Genomic DNA, 21342 nt, shown 5'->3' with positions numbered 1-21342 from the left:
CAGCAGTGAAAGCAACAACTAGAAATAAAAAAACTTTTATAGCAAATGGAAGAAAAAAAGTGGAATTATCGGCAGTCAATATGACATGGAATTTATTAAATGTAGAAACTTGATAAGGGCAGCTCAAGGCATTGGGGGGAAAGCCCATGGGTAGCAAGGCAAAGGACAGTTAGAAATATTTGTAAACACTCTCTTAGTATTGATATACATCCCTTAGCTAGGCAAGAAGAGAAAACATGTTAATGATTTAGAAAGGGCAGAAATGTGTAATGAATATTGGTTGAAAAGAAGCTGAATGATATGCTCCTGTCACATGAGGATGATGAAGTCTTTTTAGCTTGTTAGTAGATAAGAGGGATGCTAAACAGCATGTAGGGATAGGAATGACCATTTTAAAAGATGGTAACTCAGATAACATGCACCTAAGAGTTGGCTGAAATGACGTCTGGTCTGCTGCTGTTCATTTTTAATAAACATTGGAATATCAAAGAACTTACAGAAGACTGGAAGGATGCTAACGTTGTGCCAATATTCAAAAGGACATTTTGAAAAGACCTTCATTTCTATAAGCCAGTTAACCTAATGTCATTTCTGAACAAAATCATGGGAAAAAAATGATAAAGATTTCAATTAACCAAGGGGAGGAATATGATTATTACTATTTAACAAAGATGGGCAGAGTGGTAAAAGATGAGGACAAGGCAGTCATAAGTGTTATCAAGATCATGCTGTAAGCTGAACCTGTCCATTATAACAAAATAATTGTAATACAGCCAAATGCAAAGTTAGACATTTAGGAACAAAGAATGCAACCAGTGCTTACAGAATAGGGGATGGCACCGACTCTGGCAGGCTTCTGGGGTCATAGTGGGTAAAGACTCAATGTCACATAAAGTTAATGTGGATTTTTGATACATAAATCGGAGTACATAGGAGTTAGGAGGCAATTTTTACCTCTACATGGCATTGATGAGACCAATAGCATATACATGTCTGTTGCCTACATTTTAAAAAGAGTGGTGAAAAACTGGAGAAGAGAAGGAGTACAGAAGAGAGTCGCAAAAGTGATTTGAAGGACAGAAAACGTGTTACAATGAAAGATTTAAAGAAAATTATCTGTTTAGTATCAGAAAGAATTGACTTGATTGTAGTGTGTTTTGCCAAGGAGAAAATTACAGGTGCTAACGTGCTCTTTAATCGCATGCGAAATGGCATATTGAGAACCGATGGCTGGAAGCTGAAACCAGTGAAAAAGTTGAAAAAGTAGGCTAACATTTTTAACAGTGAGGGTGATGGTTAAATTTCGGAAAAACTACCAAGGGAAATAATGCATTTTTCATCTCCGGATGTCTTTACATCAAGCCTTGATGTCTTACTGGAAAGTACGTTTTAGTAAACAGTAAAGGGGAACTTGGTGACATTTAATGACCAGTATTTTACAGGAAGCCAGACTAGATGCCCTAATGCTCTCTTTGACTCTTGTAATATTGGGAAAGAAAATGTGGAAGCTGTAGACCAGTGTTTCTCAAGCATTTTAGACTCAAGTCATCCCGCAGAAAATGCCAGCTCTTAGCTTTCATTTGTTTTTTGACTTTGGAAAAAGAGCAATTCTTCTGTTGCAAAGACCTCGGTACTTTTGACACTGTGGATTCCTCTTTGAGATCTCCATGTCTACCTTGTGAGTCATGTGAAGGTGTTTGCACAGTGAGCACTGCTAATATAGTGTGGGCCCCTCCAAAGGATCTCATGACACCGCAAGGTGCCATGGCATAAATTCTTACTGTAATCTTTTCAGATTTGTTGCTTGGATCTTATCCATTATAGACAGATGTTGAAGCTCTGAACTCTATTGTAGGTGAGGAACTCCTGTTTTGAGCCAATCTCTGCTTCAAAAACACAGGGTCTAGAGCTGATGTGTACCTAAAGGTAAACTTAAAATAAACCAATATAAGAAGCTAGGTTACCATCACCTGTCCTCCTATATAAAAGAGAGCAGGAGTTAGAGGGTATAATACACTAAGCCAGGCTTTTTATCTCAGATGCCACACACAAGACACACAGAGATTAGGTGAAAGTTTAGCAGTCATCTATATGTATACAGAAGCTTTGCTACCAATATAACTGGAAGTGGGTTATCTGTTACTTACACTATTTTGTTGTGACCTTATGAAAATAAAGCAGGGTCCGGCATGTTCTTTGATAGTGTTGCCTGCAGTCTCAAGATGCCATGTATTTTAAAGATATTACAATGCTTTCATTAGAAATGATATGTTCTTTTTCATTTGCCTGGACAAACAGGAAAATGTTTGAATGACATCTTCTGCTAGATAAGTTTAAGAGTAGCTAGAGACTGTGCTGTATAACTTGGTGTCCATCAGAAATTAAGGACACGTGTGCGCTCACACCTGGAACTGAGAGGGAAGCCTCTAACTTCTCCAAACGCCAGTGCTCTAACTTTTGGTAATTTTGGACTGCGGTTTGATTCAGGGAGCTTTTACCTTGCTATAGTCATCATCCTTTCTTTCTTTCTGTCTTTTTTCCTTCCTGACTTTTAGCTGATGGCTTCAGACAAATGTCAAAAACACCATATCATGCCAAGGGTTAGGTGATGAAGTGCTTAATTAAGTTAGCTTCAAGGCAGTGGTAGTCTGAGAGACAGAAGCGCTATAAAGAAGTTGAAGTTTTTCAATTAGAGTTTGGAGCTGGTCAGAAACTAGGAAAATTAATTGCAGGGTTTTTCTTTGCCCAGTTTATTTTTTTTTCCATCTTGCTAATTGCAACAATTTGGAAAATTGTGAGTCACCCCAAAATGATGAAATCATTTAAAAAGATAACTTAAAAGAACTGTTGCAATCTTGCTTGCCTTCAGGTTTTTGAGCTTGTAGGATGTGCTTACGTCAGCGGTTCATGATTTTCTTTGTCATGATAAGGATTAAACGCTTACTTAAAAAAAGATCTGACATCCCTGCAGTCAGTTGTTTCTCTGTAGCTGGGCTTGTAAGTAAGTGAGAACACTTGCAATAAAAATCAAGGGAGCTATTAACTTTGAAGACATATGAAAAAAAAGTCCAGCTGACTCGGTTGATGTTTGACCTTCATGCAATATATTTCTGAACAGAGGAGGACTGTGTGTCAGGCAGGTCATCAGCCTGCCCTTTGATAACTGGCAGAGGAAGTGAGGCCATTACACAGACATGGGAAAGCAAATATACAACCTTTATGCCAGTAATGTTAGCAGCATTCTGCACTTTTGCATGTGGGAGTTTTAAGTTCCACCTATCTTTAGTAAGCGAAGGTGGGTATTTAAGACCATTATAAAAATAGTTCACTTATTTCTTTTAGTTCACAGGAATAGGTCAGAAGACAGTGGCTATAACACAGAAAAAAACACCTCCAACCCTCCTCCCCCCTTTCACAAACTGTATTTATAGCAACCGTTAATTTGCAAAACAAGCCTTCTGCAGAGGAAACAAAAGCTCAGTCCATTCACTGCAATTTGCTGCAGCTTTCTACAGCAGTCCCTAAAGAATAAAGATGTAACACAATCTGCATTTCTCAGGCACAGGCAGGGTTTCAGGCTAACTTCTCCTCCTCTAGGTTGCCTGCTTTCTATAAAATATAAACATAGATAAAATCCACCACTTCTGTTCTCTTTAGGATCATTTCAATGCTGCTCACATCCAGATTTTGCTAAAAAAAATACTCATCAGGAGAGAAAAAAAATCTCTTGTTACATATAGGGCACGTGGGGTCAAATATGTCCACCGGCATTTTCTTTCTCTTTTTCTCAATTTGTTGCATAGGAAATATTGTTTAGTGGCAGCATGGTCCACCTGGGTGAATTATGCTAACGTTTATCCTCCTAATCAATCACGTACTATGCTCACCAGTACAGTATCTCATAAAATTCTGGAAGAAAGGCACAGGGTTTCTTTTCCCTGCCCAGAGAAATGTTTAAAGTTTTGGCTTTTGCTTTGTTATGGTTCAGAAAGCTAACAAAACCTACCCAAATAAAAATAAAAAAATCTCCGAGACAAATGGATGGGGAAAGGCAAAGCTGTATGGCATGGTAATGGGGTCTGACTCAGAGAAGTATGAGACAGAGGTAGGTGAGCATGCGCCTGCATCCCCGAGTAGCAGTCAGTGCAGCAGCAGCACCTTACAGCTACATACGAGAGGGGGAGGGGGCTTGCAATTCAGACAGGGATCCAGGAGAATAAGAGAACAGTCACTGCCATTGTCTGTCTGGGAGGTTAACTACAGGACAGCAGGGGATGGAAGGAGATCAGGGGGAGAGATAAAGAGTGTACCAAAATATAGGGTTTTATGATGTTTAGGGCTTGCAGGCAACTATAATTACGACGAAGAATAAGTTCTTAGGACAAGTAGCAAGCAGAGGTGAATTTAAAGTTGATCTCCATCATTTTTTCTGCAGTGGTAGTGTGCTGTGTATTTTTGGTACTTAAAAGAAAAAGAAAACTTTTTTTTTTTATTAAGGTGAGTCAGGAAAGATCAGTGTCTAGCTCAGGATCTTTTGGGACTCGTGGCCTCATGTGCAAGTTAGGGGCCTTGTCACAGAAGGACAAGCAGAATTTGGCCTTAGATGTTCCACTGCAAAAACAAGCTCTTAGGGCATAAAGTGACACGTTTCCAGATGCACACTCCAGTCAGACCTACAGAAAGCTACTGCTTGGCTCTGTCTCCTTTTATGTTGACTTGAGAAGTCAATAAAAAGTTACACAGGGACTTTTGTTACAGGAAACCCACCAAACTAGGCTAATGGAAAAAATGCTAGGTGAACAGAAAGCAGTGTTGCTCATAGATTTTTATGGATGCTTTTCTAATCTAAGGCTCTGAGTGGTAGGAGACTTGCTGACACTGGAGGAAAAAAAGAGCATGTCTTGACTGCATCAACCTGGGCCCATGTCTTGGTAACCCAGTAATAGTGCCATCAGTCATATATTTTCAGCAGTCTTCATCTTTCATCTTGTTAGCCTTTGTAAAGCCATATTTGATATTAGATTAGGGAAGAAAAATCCAGATATTTTTATCTGAGTTGGGAGGCACCTAGCACACTTTTGGGGCCCTGTAATACACAACCAGTAATCATGATGCTGACCCCATTTTAACAACCCTTGCAGCAACAGGCCACTTTGGCAGGTTAGGCTGCTATACCTTGTAGTTGTGTGACAGGGTTGATTGTGTGGTTTAGGAATGGGCTAGACAAGGATTTGTATAGGATGAGTTGGCTAGGGATGACCTCAGACTGTGGGTTGGACCAGTTGACCTCCAGGGGTCCCTTCCAGCCCCACTTTTCTATCTATGTTACAGAGTTCTGGCATCAATTAGCAAAAATGTTTGTGCATGTGTTGGACTGGGAGGTGTTTGCAAAGGGGTCAGACATGGTAAATCAGGGAACAAACTGGGGAAGTGACCAAAATTGCTAGGTTAAGATTTTCCAGTAGCTCCCTGGGTATGAAAAGGAGGCTTCTGGGTGGCTTCTGCCTTAGTTGTGGTTAATCCAACTGGCTTCAAGGGCTTGCTCACCCAACACCTGCAGAATGCTAACAGCAAGTCAGGTGTGAAGGTTCAAAAAGTCAAGCCAGAAAGAAAAGAAAATGAAATAGAAATGGGACACACAATTTTTAGTTTCAAATCACAGGACTCCTGCTCTTTCCCCTATCCCCCTTTTTGAAACTTGGACTGTTTCAAAGCTGCTTGCGTGCTCATGTCTTAAGCTGAATAGCTAGTGCTACCAAAAGAGATTCCCTCATTTAGAATAGAGCGGAGGAAGAAAAGGTCACTGTTGAGAGCAGCAAGGATAGTTCTGTTGAACCGTCATTAAATTTAAGCAGTGAATGGAAACTGCATGTGACCTCTAGGACTGGATGCTTATCTTAAACTAGCCCCTTTTTTTTCTTCCTGAGCTCCTCATGTCCATCAGATAGACCACCCAAATGACACACACGTATGTTAGAGTAACTAATTATTTGTTAATTCAATTTAAATTCATTTAAATTAATCACTGGGATTAGTAATTTATTAACCAGGGAAGAAATGTGACACGGTGGAGAAATTGTTACTGATACATCAAAGGAATGGTAAAGAAACTAACTATGGAGATTTAATATGCTTGCAGTCGCAGTTGAAGGCAAATGCGTGAAAACGTTTCGGATACACAGAACCTGGTGTTTTCTGTGGCATGAGAAAAAAATCCAGATTAACAAATGTGCAGCACTTTAATGTTGGATTGACCATCATTGGAACTGTTCACAAGTAGCGTGGACAATCTAAATTGTACTTCATTTTCTAAGTATGGTATAGCCAGTAGGATAATTTAGAAAACACATCACCAGAACGTGGGCTGAAGAAGGGAAGGACGGGAGCATCTTTGGAAGGTTAAAGTGGGAGTTGTCGAGTGAATCCTAGTCCTATATTTCCAGACAAACAGAAAAAAGTGAGGTGTAGTACACATCTGTCACATCCTATATATAAACCAGTTTCAAGAATATTTACCTGAACGGATATTTACAACTTTTTTTTTTTGTAAAATATTCTTATAAAAGTAATATTTGCTTGATCTATGGCACAATGAATTTCTCTACAGGGAGACTTTCCATAGGCATAATCAAATATTCAAGAAATCATAAAAGGTAACACTAGAGCAGTGGTTGGCCTAACAAAACATTTTCAGGATGACTGTGATATATGAGTACAGCTTTGTTTTAGAAAGGAGTTGTGCATATTTAAAAGTACTTACAAAGTTGATCTCCTCCTTTCCTAGACCTGTGTATGTTTCCACACCAGATGAGTAGCGAACCATGAAAAACATGCATTTCTAAATGAAGACTATGCCAATTTGTATGCGTTTGTGTTCTATTGGTGGGATAGTCTCTTCTAACCCCTATGGCTCATAAGAGAAAAAATATCGGTTTCTGCCTATCAGTGGTAGAAAGGGCAATTTAAAGGAGCTCATGTTTAATGAATTCATAGGATTCATTTCCTCTTCTTCGTCTGCCTGAACAGGTTTTAAATTATTTTTTACAGAACTGAGATGGTTCACATTACTTGATTCTACAGCCATCCTAAAATGCAACTCTTTTGGTAAAAGGTAAACATTTAAAGCAAAGGTTACTGGAGTTAGTCTGCAGTCTTTTGATTTAAAATCCTTTCATGTGCATTGTGAAGAGGGTGACTCTTAAGCATCTGTGTTTAAAAAAACCTCCAAAACAACGGTTACTGCACCTTTTAAGTACCACCGTATATATTTAGCAATTGCTTTCGTATAAACTCTGGGCAACAAAGGTCATTTTAGAGAATAGTTTTCTCCACGTCATTCAAAAGGCCAAGTGCTGTGATGCAACAGATGCCTATCTTAGAAGAGGGAGTTTGCACCAACATCAAATTTACCTTTTCAAAGCAGTGTGTGGGGTATAGCCGCTCATCTTCTGCTATTTATAAAGTATTTGTACGGCTTGAATAATTTTGAAAATGTCCCTATAGCTGCTGTTATCCCGATTATTTCCTGGTGATGAAAAGTAAAAGCTACGAAAAGGAACTGGTGAGTTTTTCTTTTATATCTCTCTAAATGTGCAAATGAATGTACATTTTTATGGGAAATCAACTTAAATTTCTCAATGCCAGCTGTTGCATTCTGGGGTAATTTAATTGGTTTTACATGAATCTCTTTGCTTGTTTATAGTCAATCACCATTTAGTTACAAGAGTGCTATAAATGGAAAGAAAAAGCAAAAGAAAAAAATCTCTTTCTGAGAATCTTTGTTGAGAGACATGTAAATTAAGGATTAGATTATAAAGGGTGAAAGCTTTCTATTACCAAAGTACTGCTGAAAGTCTTGCATTTGGAGATGTAGCCATTGTTTTATGAAGAACCAAGTGACTTCAATGCTAGTCAATTTTTAATGAGGGAAATGAGCAACTTCTAGAACAACCTCTCATGGGAGCACCCATGGCTACTTTCCTACTTGCTGGAATGCATGTGTTCTTGCCCACAATGACGGATCTGACTTCTGTCACTTGGTGCCTAAGGTAGAGTGCTCTGCTTCTTGATAATGTAGAAAATTCAACCAATCGGACTCATTCATGTTTTCTAGCTTTAAAATCAACCCTACCACCTCTTTTTTTTTCAGCAACAAGTTACCCAAATACAATTAGGTGATATTCTTTCTAGCTACCAGAAGAGGTGGGACTTTACCACATTGCTTTTGGTAGTGCCAAGAGCAAAGGAGAGGGAAGAAAAAGAGCTGAGAGTAGCTATTCCTACCATTTTTGGTTTTAAAAACACCTCAAAGTATTCCTTAAAATCCATCCTGCAAAGAAAACGTATCAGTTTTCATTCAATCTCTCCCTAAATTTCTGCATTTTGAAAAATGCTTTTTGTGATGTTAATTTGTCCCTCATCACTCACAGATGAGTATCAACTGCAGTTTTGCCTCTGGTTTTTCCACTCTACATTAAAGGTGGTGTAGTTAGGTGGTTAAATAACCAGAGGTACAGGAGGTTTGGTGTGTAGACTGAACGAAAATTGAGACTTGAACATAAGACTTGTCATTACTGAAACTCAGAAGCTGTTTTGTTCTACAGAACTGCCAAGTTACATGGTTCATATAAGACCTCGGTGGAGAAATTATTCCTTTTCCCAGACTATGTCCTTTTCATAACCATAAATCATACTTCCAAACAAAAAATTCCCAACAAAACCCACTTCCTATTAGCAGAGCATACCTTATACTAGAGAACTTGCAAGTAGACCAGTGTTGCACCATGAAGCTTATACAGGTTTTTTTCCAGTGTAAAAATATACAATGCGACTGCTTGTTTGCTGCAGTGTAAAGGTCCAATCAGGATTTGTCTGCTGTTGGCTCTACTTTTTTGCCCTTTCATACTTCTCCAACCCAGACCACTGTGTTACCTCTCCTGATACCTGAAATCTCACAGCGTAATGTGTTTTGTCTCCCATTAATAACAAACAGTGAATCTTTAGCTGGTGTAATAAGGTACTGTCCAAATAATCCACTGTCTTTCATAATTCTGTTGTGGCTGCTCCATGGCCAGTCTTTGGATATGATAGGGTCCTTTAAATTCTTCAGGACATTCATTTTCCCTGTTGACAGCTCTACAAAAAGCACATCTGTTTGCAAATGTGAAGTAGCATATATATAGTACTGGTTGCCTTCAGTGAAAGAGGGTTGAAATGTCAGATCAGATATATGCACATTTGTTTGTAAGTCATAAATCAACTTGATTTCCCCTTGGATGGTTATTGCCTGGACCTTGATCCTGCCACTGTCTTCATCCGCACTGACCAAAAAGCATCCGTCAGGTGAAATATAGGGTGTGCCCGATACGTCACCGTTGGGGCCGATCACAGAATCTGTAACACTGTCAATAATAAGCTGGGGAAATGCAGTTACCGACGTATTCTTTTTACACTGGACAAAGAAGTAGCCACCCAAGTGTGTATAGGCCATGGTCTGTGGGATGCAGCTATAGTTTTTGAAGCTGATAGTCTTGATGTGGGTCACAGTTTCCAGGTCAATTTTTTGAACTGCAGATTTCGATTTGTTAAAGATGAAACCAAACCTGAAACAGAAAACATGACACTGAAGTCATCTCTGGAGACTCGGTGACATGCTTGAGAGAACTCATAAATCAGCAGAACTGGAAGACTCTATGCTATTGCCTTGTGGGTAATGTACCCTCTTTCCTACATGAAGCCTCTGTCATTCTCATTCTTCTAAAATGTGCTAAAAAAACAATGTTTTTGGTTTACTATGGAATTACAAATTAGGGACCTGAATGCTGCAAGCGGGATTCCTTGCTCACGTGAGTTGTCCTATCAACATTAGTAGTCTGCTTTTACTGGGAAGGCCTACTTTCACACGGAAACAGTATGCAGGAGGATGTTCCACTTGATGGATAACTGCTTCAGTTGCAAATTGTTCTGGATCTGTATGACCAACATGGATTTTAGTTGTTCTGTGGCTTGATATGGCACCTTGTTTAAATACAGCATATTTGGGGCCTAATCCTTAACAGGGGAAAAGGTACAAAGGTAGTCTGAAATCTGCTCAGTGCCCTAAATTCCAGGTCTGCTGGTCCCATTCCCCTACCCTATATTAGACCAGACTGAGGGCAGTTCTAATTGACTTACTGCTAATGGCTCCAGGGGTCATTATAGGAGGCAGGGATGTTAGGGTGCAGATCACCCTCTACCTAACAGTTCTCTCAGATGATCCCCCTTAGAGAGGCACCAGTGCAATGGAAAATAGGGGTCTCTGTTTTCAGCCTCAAGAGAGACTAGAAAATAAAATGAACCCAGATAAAATGTTCTATAAAAGGTACATGCTACAGTGCATCTGACCTTTGTTGAACAGAGGAAAAGGTCAAGAATAGCCAAGCAATGTTTCTATTTAATTTGAAAGGAGGACCATAGAAATAGCACATTCGATGTTCCCTCCAAATCACAGGTCACTGATATTCACTTATGAGACTGAAAATTAATTTTACATTGAGTGGCTGCTCATCCATTCAGTGGAGAGAGAAGGAAATTAATGGAATATTTTGGTTTGCAGCTCTTCTCGGAAAGATATAAAATCACTTTATGAAATGTTGCAGAAGACTTGTGTGCACACAGTTAAAATATATATTTTTCCTAAAACAGTGCGTTTAATTCCTAATTCTTAATCAGAGCAGCAGCGAAGACATCCAGCAGTGATTTCACTCCTGACGAATAAGCCACTGTTTTGTAGGATCCCGTGAAAATCACTGGGTTCAGCCTTTCATTTCCCCATTATGCTCACATCCTTTAGAAGATTCACTTAACATATCTGCAGTGGAGATTCATAGGGTGCTATGTATGAAGGAAATTGAAGATGACACCTGGATTTCTCCTGGATGAGTGCACATGGAAAATTGTTGGTTTTGTTTTATTTTTTTTAAAGACCTTCTTATGTAGCATTTGTTTCCAGACTTCCTTAATAGTTGGCCAAATGCCTAAACAAGTGAAAAATAAACTAGGCTCTTATCATAAACTCTAATTTGAAAAAGTGGGTCAGAATGTGCATTATGTGCACACAGCTGTTGCTGAGATGCTGTGCCTGTACTCTGACATCTCAATAAAAAATCTCACTTTTAGTGTGTTTTTAATGGACAACAACCTAACCAGTCTACTAATAAAATGGGTGGATTCCTAGATTTTTAGGTAGTTGAGATAGGTAGTTGAAATATATAGACAGAAACATGCAAAAGTATTTTGGCACTCGTGGGAGACAAAATCCAATGTAAGCAACTCTGCAGTGTCATGTGTCCATGGCGGGAAGGTGGAGTTCTGGAAATGTGCCTATGGAAATTTGCCACAAGTAAATTAAATAGAAAAATAGTAAGAACATTCTGTATTTTGCACAGGAAAAACACTCTAAGCTGTCTCTTCGGATATAGTCAAGTGCTGCTCTTTGAGGAGGAGGAGGAGGGCAGGAAGAGCCTCTAAGTAGTAGGCTGTTATATGACAGTTTGGTGACACTTCCACAACTCTTTTTAAGTGAAGTCAGCCATGGCTGCTGTGCTGTGTTTTGAACCCAGTGCTGTTCGTATGTGGTCTGTATGCTTTAAGCATGTCTCATGGACTGGACCTCTCAGAGGACTTGGGTAGCGAGCTCAGCCAAGAGGGCTGGCATCTCAAGCATGTACAACAACAGAGCGGTAGGAGGCTACGTTAGTTTTCTAGCAAAGTCTTAGGTGCCTGCAACTTCTCGGGCACTTGGGCGGTTAGGTGGGGAATTTGCAGATTGTACTCTTCATCATTACTCTGGACAGTTATGATGCGGGGCATGCAAATAGCTATTTGAGATGCAGGTGGCCAGTTTTACATTTGACAGCTATCTGTTATGCCTTAACCACTCTTGGCAGTGAATCTTAACTGACAGTTAGGTGGCACTGAAGCACTTGAACCAGATCACAAAAAAATCAGTGGGCGCGTCTGTGTGCCCCCCACATGGCACAGTTGTTACTGCACCGTCATTTAGTACTTGCTTTAGGAAGTACTACATGACGGCATAATAACAGCTGTTATTGCACCATCCCGGTGGTGTGGTTATTTTTAGCAGCTATGTTGCCATAGTGACTTGCTATAGTGAGGCAGCTCAACACTATGACAACGTAGCATCACGGTTTGTGCCTGCTGATGCTAAGCCGCTCTAGCAATGAGCTACATTGCCAGTGTCTCGTGTAGACATGCCCACTAAGTCCTACTTTAGTTATGTAAGTACAAAATCATGAACGCTACGTGCCCCCAGAGGCTGGAGGGGCACGGTGACCTTCTGCAGGTGGCAGCAGTGCTGTCGGCAGCAGGAGCATGGCAGCAGCAAATGGGGAGCTCCTGCAGGCGGCAGTGGCACTGTCAGGGGTGGGGGGGTGGTGGCGACCGTCAACCACTGGTCAGCAACCACTCGCAGATACCACCGGCAGTGTCAGTGGTGGCCAGCGGCAATCGTGGACCACTTGCAGATGCCATTGGCAGTGTCGGTGGTGAGGGGGCAGGGTGGTGACTGGTGACTGCCTGTAGGTGCCGCTGGTAGTGTCAGCAGCGCCTTTTCGCAGGGGGTGCACTGCCACACTCAGGGGGTGCACATGCACCCATGTGCACCCCCTATGTGTCGCCAGTGTACAAAGTGGTGCCCCTGAAAACCTCTGCTCTAATTCTGACTAATGCTGGAGGCACCTGAACTCCAAAGAAGCCTCAGTTTTCAATGTTAAAGTTTCATTTCTGTGAAAATCCAAAACTGCTTCAACTGTGCTATGAGCTAGCTTATGTCGAACCCTGTCATGGTCCACAAAGTATGTGTCGTTCTGCTTATGTCCACTGAGGGGCTCAATCTGGTAGTTGAGCTCTGAAAACTTATTGCATGGTTAGTGGGGTAAGCTGCACACAAAAAAATTCAGTGGCAGCCATTGCTTTCGTTTGACATATGGCTGGAGAAGATGAGCAGGTGGAAGGGTTGGCTGCGGTGCCAGTTGCACCCTTGGTACAATCATTTGGTGATTACAGCAATCACCTAAGAGGTGGGAGAAGCAGGTTCATTTCTTTCCTTTGCTCCACACCCACATGTGTGCCACTTTGCAGAGAAGAATTAAAGATTCACTGGGCTAGAGTTGTGGATTCCACTCTAAGGACAGGCACCGAAGTTAGTTGTTTTCACAGAGCTCAAGTCCAGTTTTTGTTCTGGGTTTTAGAATTTTAGGGCATTTATACATGCGCTCCAGGAGTCTGTGTGTGTGTGTGTGGGGGGGGGGGGTGCTTTAATTAGAGTGGCTCCAAGAGCTGCTGTAATTAAAGCACCTGGAACGTCTCGTGTATCAGTGTCCCCGTACTTCCAAATGGTGGCAGGGGCACTTTATCTAAATATCATTGAATGGGGCTTGTGTAGAGACACTGATACATGAGTTGCATGAGGCTGCTGGAGTTTGGTAATTTCTACACTCCAGTCAACCTTATTCATCGAGTCTGGTCCAACGTGCTGGAATTACAGCAGGTTGGAGCAGCCTCCCTGCTTGTGTATAGGCACCCTTAGATTTTTTTTACACACTAGGCTTAAGGTTAATGCTTGGTATCTAGAGCCTGGAGGTTAGGGTCCTGGTCTTTATGCAACCATGGACTTACAGAAATACTTTGGGCAATTCGCTCTCTGTCTCTTCATGCCTCTGTGTCTGCATGACAAAATGTGGATAAGAACACTTAATGTACCACACATCCCTTTATTCATTTGTAAAGTGCTATAAGATGATTAGACAGAAGCCCACTAGATGCACAAAGAACGGCAATGAGTATTTATCTTTATCATCATAAAGCTTGTGTCTTACCTAATGTGATTAATAATAAGATTAGTAGGTGGTATAAAAAAATCATCCACTTCTTCAAATGGTGTCCGGATGATATGCTGATTTTCCCCTGCACTTGCCTCTGATATTACCTACAATAAATAACCACAAAGTTGAGCACAGTGAAAGCAATGAATAAAAGAAAAATAAGTTAATACAGCTTCCATAACTGTGTATTACACCAAAATGATTTTGCTGGATATCTAGTAGATTCAAATTGATTAATAACTTCAAAATATTGTTTGGAGTAGCAGTCTTGAAAAATTGTATTAATAAAATGGTATTTTAAGCCTGACATTTGTAAGTAAGTGCACAACTCTCTTTACTTTCATAAGACAATGCAATCATGCAGGAACTGAAATAGTGTGACAACGCTAAACCCACAGTAATCTATTCCACACTGTCTAAAATAAACATTTATTTCACGGTCATATTTATTAATCTCACTTAAATGCACAGTGATAATTCACTGACTTGAATGATCAGACACTAACTCACAGCAGTTAATTATCACTTTGCAGGAGAAGAAATGTTCACCCATCTATTGCACCGTATAAAATACACAGAAGAGCAGAAAAAGGCGCTTTTACTTTCTCAGTGTTGTCCTCCAGCAGCATGTATACCTTCTGCTGCCATGGAAACTCAGCTTTATTATCTCCCACAACCTCAGAAAAGAGGGGATAGAATTTTGCAATAATTAAAATGTTAAATACTGACATTGTTTATGGGGATTGTTTTTTGGTTTAAGATGGCTTAGGTCAATTCATTAGGAGCTTTTCTAATGTAATGTGCTAATAGTAGTTCTTTTGAATGTATGGCTTCACAATTCATTACAGGAAATCTGAAACCTGAAAAGGCTTAGTTGAGACATTCTGGTCATGCCATTTAGATTTCTTCCAATTAATTTGCTCAAGAAACATGCCAATTCTTGCAGAGTGTTTTCACAAAGCCAGGGAGTTGCCTATGCTGACTCCCCACAACTAGTAACAACTAAACAATGGCAGCCCATTACTAGGCTGCAGAGTTGTTTGATAAATTCCTAATTTCTGAGGACAGGGAGAAAAAGTAGAGCAAGTTATTTATACAGCGGAATATTTTTATTAGAAGGCTGTGGGAAACCTCTTCACGTTAGTCACTACAAACTTATTTGGGGGGAAAACCGGGAAAATGAAAGGTATGCTGCTGCTGCTGTTAATCTGATATTCTCCATGTGTAACTGAAAGGACCATCTGAGAGCTATAGCCTCATAACAAGTTTCCAGCTGTGCAGATAGTATATTCTTGTTAATAATCACAAGCCTGTGCCATCTTTCCTTTAATTACAGCAACCTCTCACAGCTGGATGGAAGAAATTAAGTGGGAAAGGGTAACGAGAACCTATTTTTTCTTCTTCCTGTACCTTGTACGGGGAATGGTTACCCGTAAAGGAAGCAAGCTGATTTTGCTTCAGAAACTTCTCTTTGCTTGTCATCATTCGGTTTCTGTTGTCTCAGGAATTGCAATTCTACACTCTGTTTCTAAACCCATCGGCCCATATGCAGGTTTTCTCATTTGTTTCGTGGGATCCAAATGGCTTGTCAAATATATGTGGCCATGCATGTTGTGTAGTGTCCTGGCAACAGGTCCATTGAAGGTGACTGTCGGTAAGCAAAGGACTGGCTTGATAGCTCAGGAAGCCACTGAGCTTTTCTGAGGGAACAGGGAGAGGAATCTTCCCAGCTGCAAGTGTGGAGAGGCTACATAGCCTACCTGACCCAACGTGATGCAGTGGACTCGATTTGTGGTTTCAAGTCACCAAGGGCTCTTAGATCATGTAGTCTGTCTTCTGTATACCACAACCCAGCTTAATTTAAGCAGTTTACCCTTCTGTTTAGAATAATAACTTGTACTTAGTTTAAGAAGATCATCCAGAAAAAATCTGGTGTCTATCTGCATCTCCCTCCTCTAAAAATGAGAGCTGAAAAAGATCCACTGCTGCTAGCGTGTAGCCATAGTCCATGACTTCTCCCTGGAGCCAAGTTCTGCGCTGCACAAGGGTTTCATATTCCCTGCATAAAGCCCTCCAGAACTTTATACCTGACCCCTTTACGCCTACAGACAAAAAGACAGGGACAGAACTTGCCATTTGGTTTGTTCTAAAAATTCAGAATTTGCCCCATTTTTGTGTATGCTGCTTGCCTCCCCCTTCTTTTTTCTCCCCCCTGCCTCGAGGGCTGCTTTGGAAGCTATCCAACCATTTTATTCAGTAAGAAGGATTTGAAGCTGAGTTTGCAGAATTTGTTCAATTATTGCTCCTTTTTACCTCCCAATATTTTAATTCTCTGAAGCAGTGAACAACCCAGGGTGTTTGTCTTTTAATGAAATTAGAACTTTAGAAATCTATTGAAAATTAGAAACATTCAAATATATTGAAATGAGAAACATTAGAAATCCACTGGGAAATATTCTTAGCCTGTGCACTGTAGTTATCCCCAAAAGAAGCAGAAGGGGAAGGGGAAAGGAAGTGAAATAAAACCAGTGGAATTCAATGAAAACAAGCAGCAATGCAATGTTCGGAAGAAAACAGGTCAGAGTTGTCCTAATTTGCACTCCTTAAGAAATGGTCTCTTTGACCACATCAGACGAGCGCAGATGTTTGTTTCCCTGGGGAAAAGTAGCAGGACACACCTTGTCCCCAGGGGACCCCTGTGCCATGCATGCTGTGGTGCATGGCAGGTTACCCAGGTGGGGTAGGAGAGGCTGGGACCAGCAACTGTGCTGGCCCCAGCAGCCTTATCTGGGGTCCTGGGGGCCTCCCGGGCCTGCAGCTGTGGCAGAAAGCCTGGCTGGCAGCTGGAGTGTGGCTCTGACTGGCCAGTCTCCAGTTTTGTGCGGCACATGTTGCTGCCATGTGCGCTGCCCTGCCCTTTTTGGGTGTGGGTTTTTTTAACTCCAGGATCTCCCGGGGTCAAAAAAACCCCTCCATGCTGCAAAGTAGCAGCACAGGGAATGCCTGCATGCACCACATACCCAATGTCTGCATTTGTCTGGATGCGGCCTTTTAACTGTTGTATAGGTTCCAATATTTCTTCACTAGAAAGAGAGGTGTGCCCATATAGTTATCTTGTAAGCACTTTGAGCCAGGTGTGCTTTAAGGATCCTGTCAAACTGAAGTGAGACTACCTAAATCACTGTGAACATTATCTGCATATTTATATTTTTCTCAGTTGGCTACCAACTATTTCTATATGTCCTTCCATGAGGCTCTGTTATCAATCCTGAAACAAAATGGGCACCGGCTGTTCAGCAACCCCCCTGCTGGTCTACAGCATATAAACTTCTCAAAACCAAATCAAACTATCGGAAGTGCAGAGATGCAGGGGGGAGCAGGAAAATGCACAATGGATCTGTCAAGACACAAAATGCTGTTATAGCCAACAGCGCTGTTAGAGAGAAATGCTAACTTACCTGCAGTGTTGGATGAGACTTCTGCATATCACCCCAGCTAAGGACCCAGACTTGGTCATGTGACTTATCATAATGTAATTTGGTAGGTAGGGGATCAACATCCACAGACTTCAAAGAACAGAAATAGAAGTGTTTAATTTTATTCAGCAAATTAAAGGTGGCTCATGCAGATTTATGGTAACATTGACTTGCAAACATCGCTAGAGACATGGCCATGAAGTACCACTTCCTCTGCTTTGGCAAGGAAAGGAGCGTGAGCACTCGTCTCACACTAGAACTTATAGTCAGTAGAACAGGGACCATAGATTCATAGATTGTGGAGTCGGAAGGGACCACAAAGGATCCCCTGCCCCTGGCAGGAAAGAGGACCGAGGTCAGATGACCCCAGCCAGGTGACTGTCAAGCCTCCTCTTGAAGACCTCCAAATTAGGTGATAGTACCACCTCTCTTGGACCAGTTTCAACTTGAGTTATGCCTGGGCAATGGCATGTGTTTCAACCTGGCTGAAACTAAGATTAGGCTCAGCAAGTGTAGGTTGGACATATTTTTGAATCTAGATAGCTGCAAACTTGGCTCCAGACACTGTGCAAAGACTATCTAGGCCATAAAACAGTTTTTCTTACACTGAGGTCATAGCCTGGTCACTGACTTGGAGTTACCTGATGGGTCAAAACAGTACCTGCCCAATTTATTAGCAGAGTCAGCAGCTCCACTGGGCAGGAACCTAATTTTTTGGCATATCATCACTTTTTTATGGTCCATGAACACATTTCTCCCTTGATACATACCTGCATGACTTTCTGGGTCTGGATATCAATAATCAGTATTCTATTTTGCCTGGGCTGTGTCACATAAATATACTTGTCTCTGACATTGATGGCTGAAGCCCAGAGGCAGGACTGAGTGGCTTCACCTTCAACTTCAGGACATATCTCTTCCTAAAAAAAAAAAAAGAAGAAGAAGAAGAGATAAGGTTTAATATGCCTGAGTTGAGCTCCATGCTTTAAGCAGCATGCACTGCATTGATTAAAACTCCACAGGCCCACATTATTTCTTTTATGTTTTTCCCCCGGAAAACATGAAATAATTGTCAGTTTAGGAAGCGCACTGCAGTCTGGACCTACCCCAGTGAGACTAAGGAACTGTGCCCTGCTGCAAGCTCACATTCATATTCAAATAACTACAACACTGCACAGAACAGACTTTTGAAGTCTGGCTGGTACAAGAAGACTTATGGTGCTGCCAACATTTATTAGCAATAGAATCCTCATTCTGTGGTTTAAAAAACACTGATTTATGTTTAATGGAAGTACTGCATTATAGTATTCCTCTTGCCTTCATTCTCAGGTTTAAGAAATCTTACAATGAGGTGTTTGTGCTCTTACAACAGCAGCAGAAGAGAAGTCACTTTATCCTACAACCCTCCCACAGACATATAGCAACTATCATGTTTTTGACTAAATCCTGTTCACCTTATTCACAGCTGCATAGTTCCTTTAATCCGAAAGGACTAAAGATTTGCTCTGTTTTCTCTAGTGTTTTTTTCTCTCTTAGTATCCCTTCATTTTTGTTTCCCATGAATGGGTTTGATTTCTTTAGTATTATTACATACCTAGAAATAAACTCCAAACAACAAAAATCTTGCCTTACAAGAGCAGGTATCAATTTTTTAAGTTAAAAAAGTAAGACTGAGAAGGCTAGATTCTTTCTTCCATTATGCTACTCTGTGGCCAAGTCCAGACATGCACATATGTGGTTTGTGGTGCCGCAAACCTCTTTGCAGCACCACAAACCACACAACCAGAATGTTAAAATGTGCCCTGCATTTGAAATTTGCAGTGTGGGGGCATATTTTGCTACCAGTATTTCCTAGTAGGGAAAAAAAAGGCAGGAAAAAAAGGCAACACAGTGCATGCTACAACAAATAGAGGCTGGTTCCTCCAGGGAGATGCTCTGGCTGCTGGCCAGAACATCCTATTATTTCATTTGTGCCCTGGCTGCTGGGAGCCGGGAGGAGTGGGGAAAGGGCAGTTTGCCCAAAGCGGGACAATGCGTCTCTCACCAAAGTGCACATTCAAGGATGTGGTTTTTTTGTTGTTGCAAGTGCACACCCCTACCCATCTGGACATGGCCCGTGGGTACAAAATGGGCTTTGGTTTTGGGGGACAGAACATCTGCATCTAGGTCCTATTTCCACCTTGCCACAGCATATGACTGTGCTGGGTATCAACAATCATCACCCTCTGTGTTGTTTTTTAGGCGTGAAACAGAAGATAGACCAACTGGGAGTGAGGTTATTTTTAAAATATCTCAAAATCTGACTAGTGATTTGTTTTTGAACACGTGGGAGTTGGCACCACGGAGCAGCATAAATCATAGACTGCTCACTGATGAGCCTCCATCCTTCCTACTGGACCAGATGGAAACGTGGTACACCAGAAAATCTAGACCCCCAAAGAACGGTCCACATTCATACAGCGAGTCAGTAGGTTGCCTTGAAACAACATGGTCTCCTGATTTCCTCCCTGAGAGGTGAATGTCCACTGGATGACACTTGTTTCTCTCATTACAAAAATCTCTATAGACCAGGGGTCGGCAACCCCCGGCATGCATGCTGAGCATGGCATGCAAGGCCATTTTCCTTGGCCCATGTTGGGGCCGGGGAGGCAGCAGCTGTTTGCAGCCTCCCGGCTGCAGTCAGCCCCAGCTCTGGGTAGCTGCTGCCAGCTGGGAGCCTGGGCTGCTCCCAATAGGCAGCTGGGACACTGCAAGCCCTGCTGGGAGCATCCCAGGCTCCGTGGCTATGGCTGGGGCCCAGGCCAGGGTGGGAGAGCAGCAGCTGTTTATAGCCTCCCAGCTGCAGCCAGCCCCGACTCTGGGTAGCTGCTGATAGCCACAGAGCCAGGGCTGGGGGGCAGGGGCTTTGGGTAGGGGGCAAGGGTCATGAGCAGGGCTGGGGGGCAGGAGCTTTGGGTGGGGGGCACAGGGCAACAGCAGCACAAAGTAGGCCTTTTGATGTTCTCCTTGTATTTTTAAACTGTAAGTAATTGTGGACCTGACCCTACACCCATTGAATTCCACATCAAAGTGGAAGTGCACTTACTGGCACTTCAATTAACTTCAGCAAATACTTAATAATACCTTGTATCTGTAGGGTCACAAGTGAGCTTGGAAAAATTCATACCTGCAGACTGCCTATTCATTCCTTCCCTTCCTTTCCAGCTATTTTGTTTTGTAGACCTTGTCAACACAGAAAACATCTATTGTTCTAACTATAGAATATAAACCATCTAGTTATAGTACTATAGTTTATTTCTGTATTACCAGGGGAATAAGTTATACTGCTATAAACACATTATTATCAATATAATGCATTGATGCAAAGGGTTCAGTATAAAGATTACAGTTAAACCATTACAGCTGCAACTCATATAGTTACAACAGTCCAGAATTTGTGTGTAGACTAAGTTTTGAAGACTTGTTCTCCAAGTTCAGTGAGTTCTGCATAAGGGTCTGCCAGAATTTTGCAGCCAGCCAAAGTCTAGTCCTGCTTGCTTTTAGTTGGACTTACAAAAGCTCTAATAACTGTTTTGACATTTTTTTAAAACTCTCTTTTTCCTTTCTTTCTTGGGTTCTTTTCAAGGTTCTGGGCTACTTTTTCAACAGTTCTTCAGAAAAGAATCACAGAGGTCTGCTTTTGAGTCGTAACAGCTGTAATAAGGTTTAATAATATGTCCGTGCTGAGGGATAACCTGGGTGAGGATCAGAGTCTGGGTTTATAGGAAGACATATTAAAATACTCCAGTCAAGAAAAGGCTGTTAAGCACAGAGTTTTCAAGACTTAAAAAAACCCCCAACAACTTATTGAGCATAAAGAGTTTGGTTCACAAAGTGTGACTGACTCTCACAAGGCTTGGTTAGGTCCCACACCTCTAAAGGAGTTAAGTAAGGTCATTTGTAGATGTGCTCACTATTTTCTAAATCGTGTTAGCTGATTCACA

General features: G+C 41.4%; 1 protein-coding gene across 1 annotated transcript in view; it reads right to left on the bottom strand.

The window, feature by feature from the left end:
- Nucleotides 1-8881: 8881 nt before the first annotated feature.
- Nucleotides 8882-21342, bottom strand: part of FSTL4 (follistatin like 4) — a 565752-nt gene continuing 553291 nt past the window's right edge. The window contains exons 14-17 of the mRNA XM_014527870.1: nt 18130-18279; nt 17342-17449; nt 13878-13987; nt 8882-9602 (exon numbers count right to left, since the gene is read on the bottom strand). Of these exons, the coding sequence (XP_014383356.1) occupies nt 8900-9602; nt 13878-13987; nt 17342-17449; nt 18130-18279 (1071 nt within the window). The 3' untranslated portion in view covers nt 8882-8899. The remainder of the gene's footprint in view (nt 9603-13877; nt 13988-17341; nt 17450-18129; nt 18280-21342) is intronic.

The sequence above is a fragment of the Alligator sinensis genome, unplaced genomic scaffold, assembly GCF_000455745.1.
Source record: "Alligator sinensis unplaced genomic scaffold, ASM45574v1 scaffold111_1, whole genome shotgun sequence".
Lineage (NCBI taxonomy): Eukaryota > Metazoa > Chordata > Crocodylia > Alligatoridae > Alligator > Alligator sinensis.
Note: the sequence above shows the minus strand (reverse complement) of the source record. Positions and strands in the feature narration are given on the sequence as shown.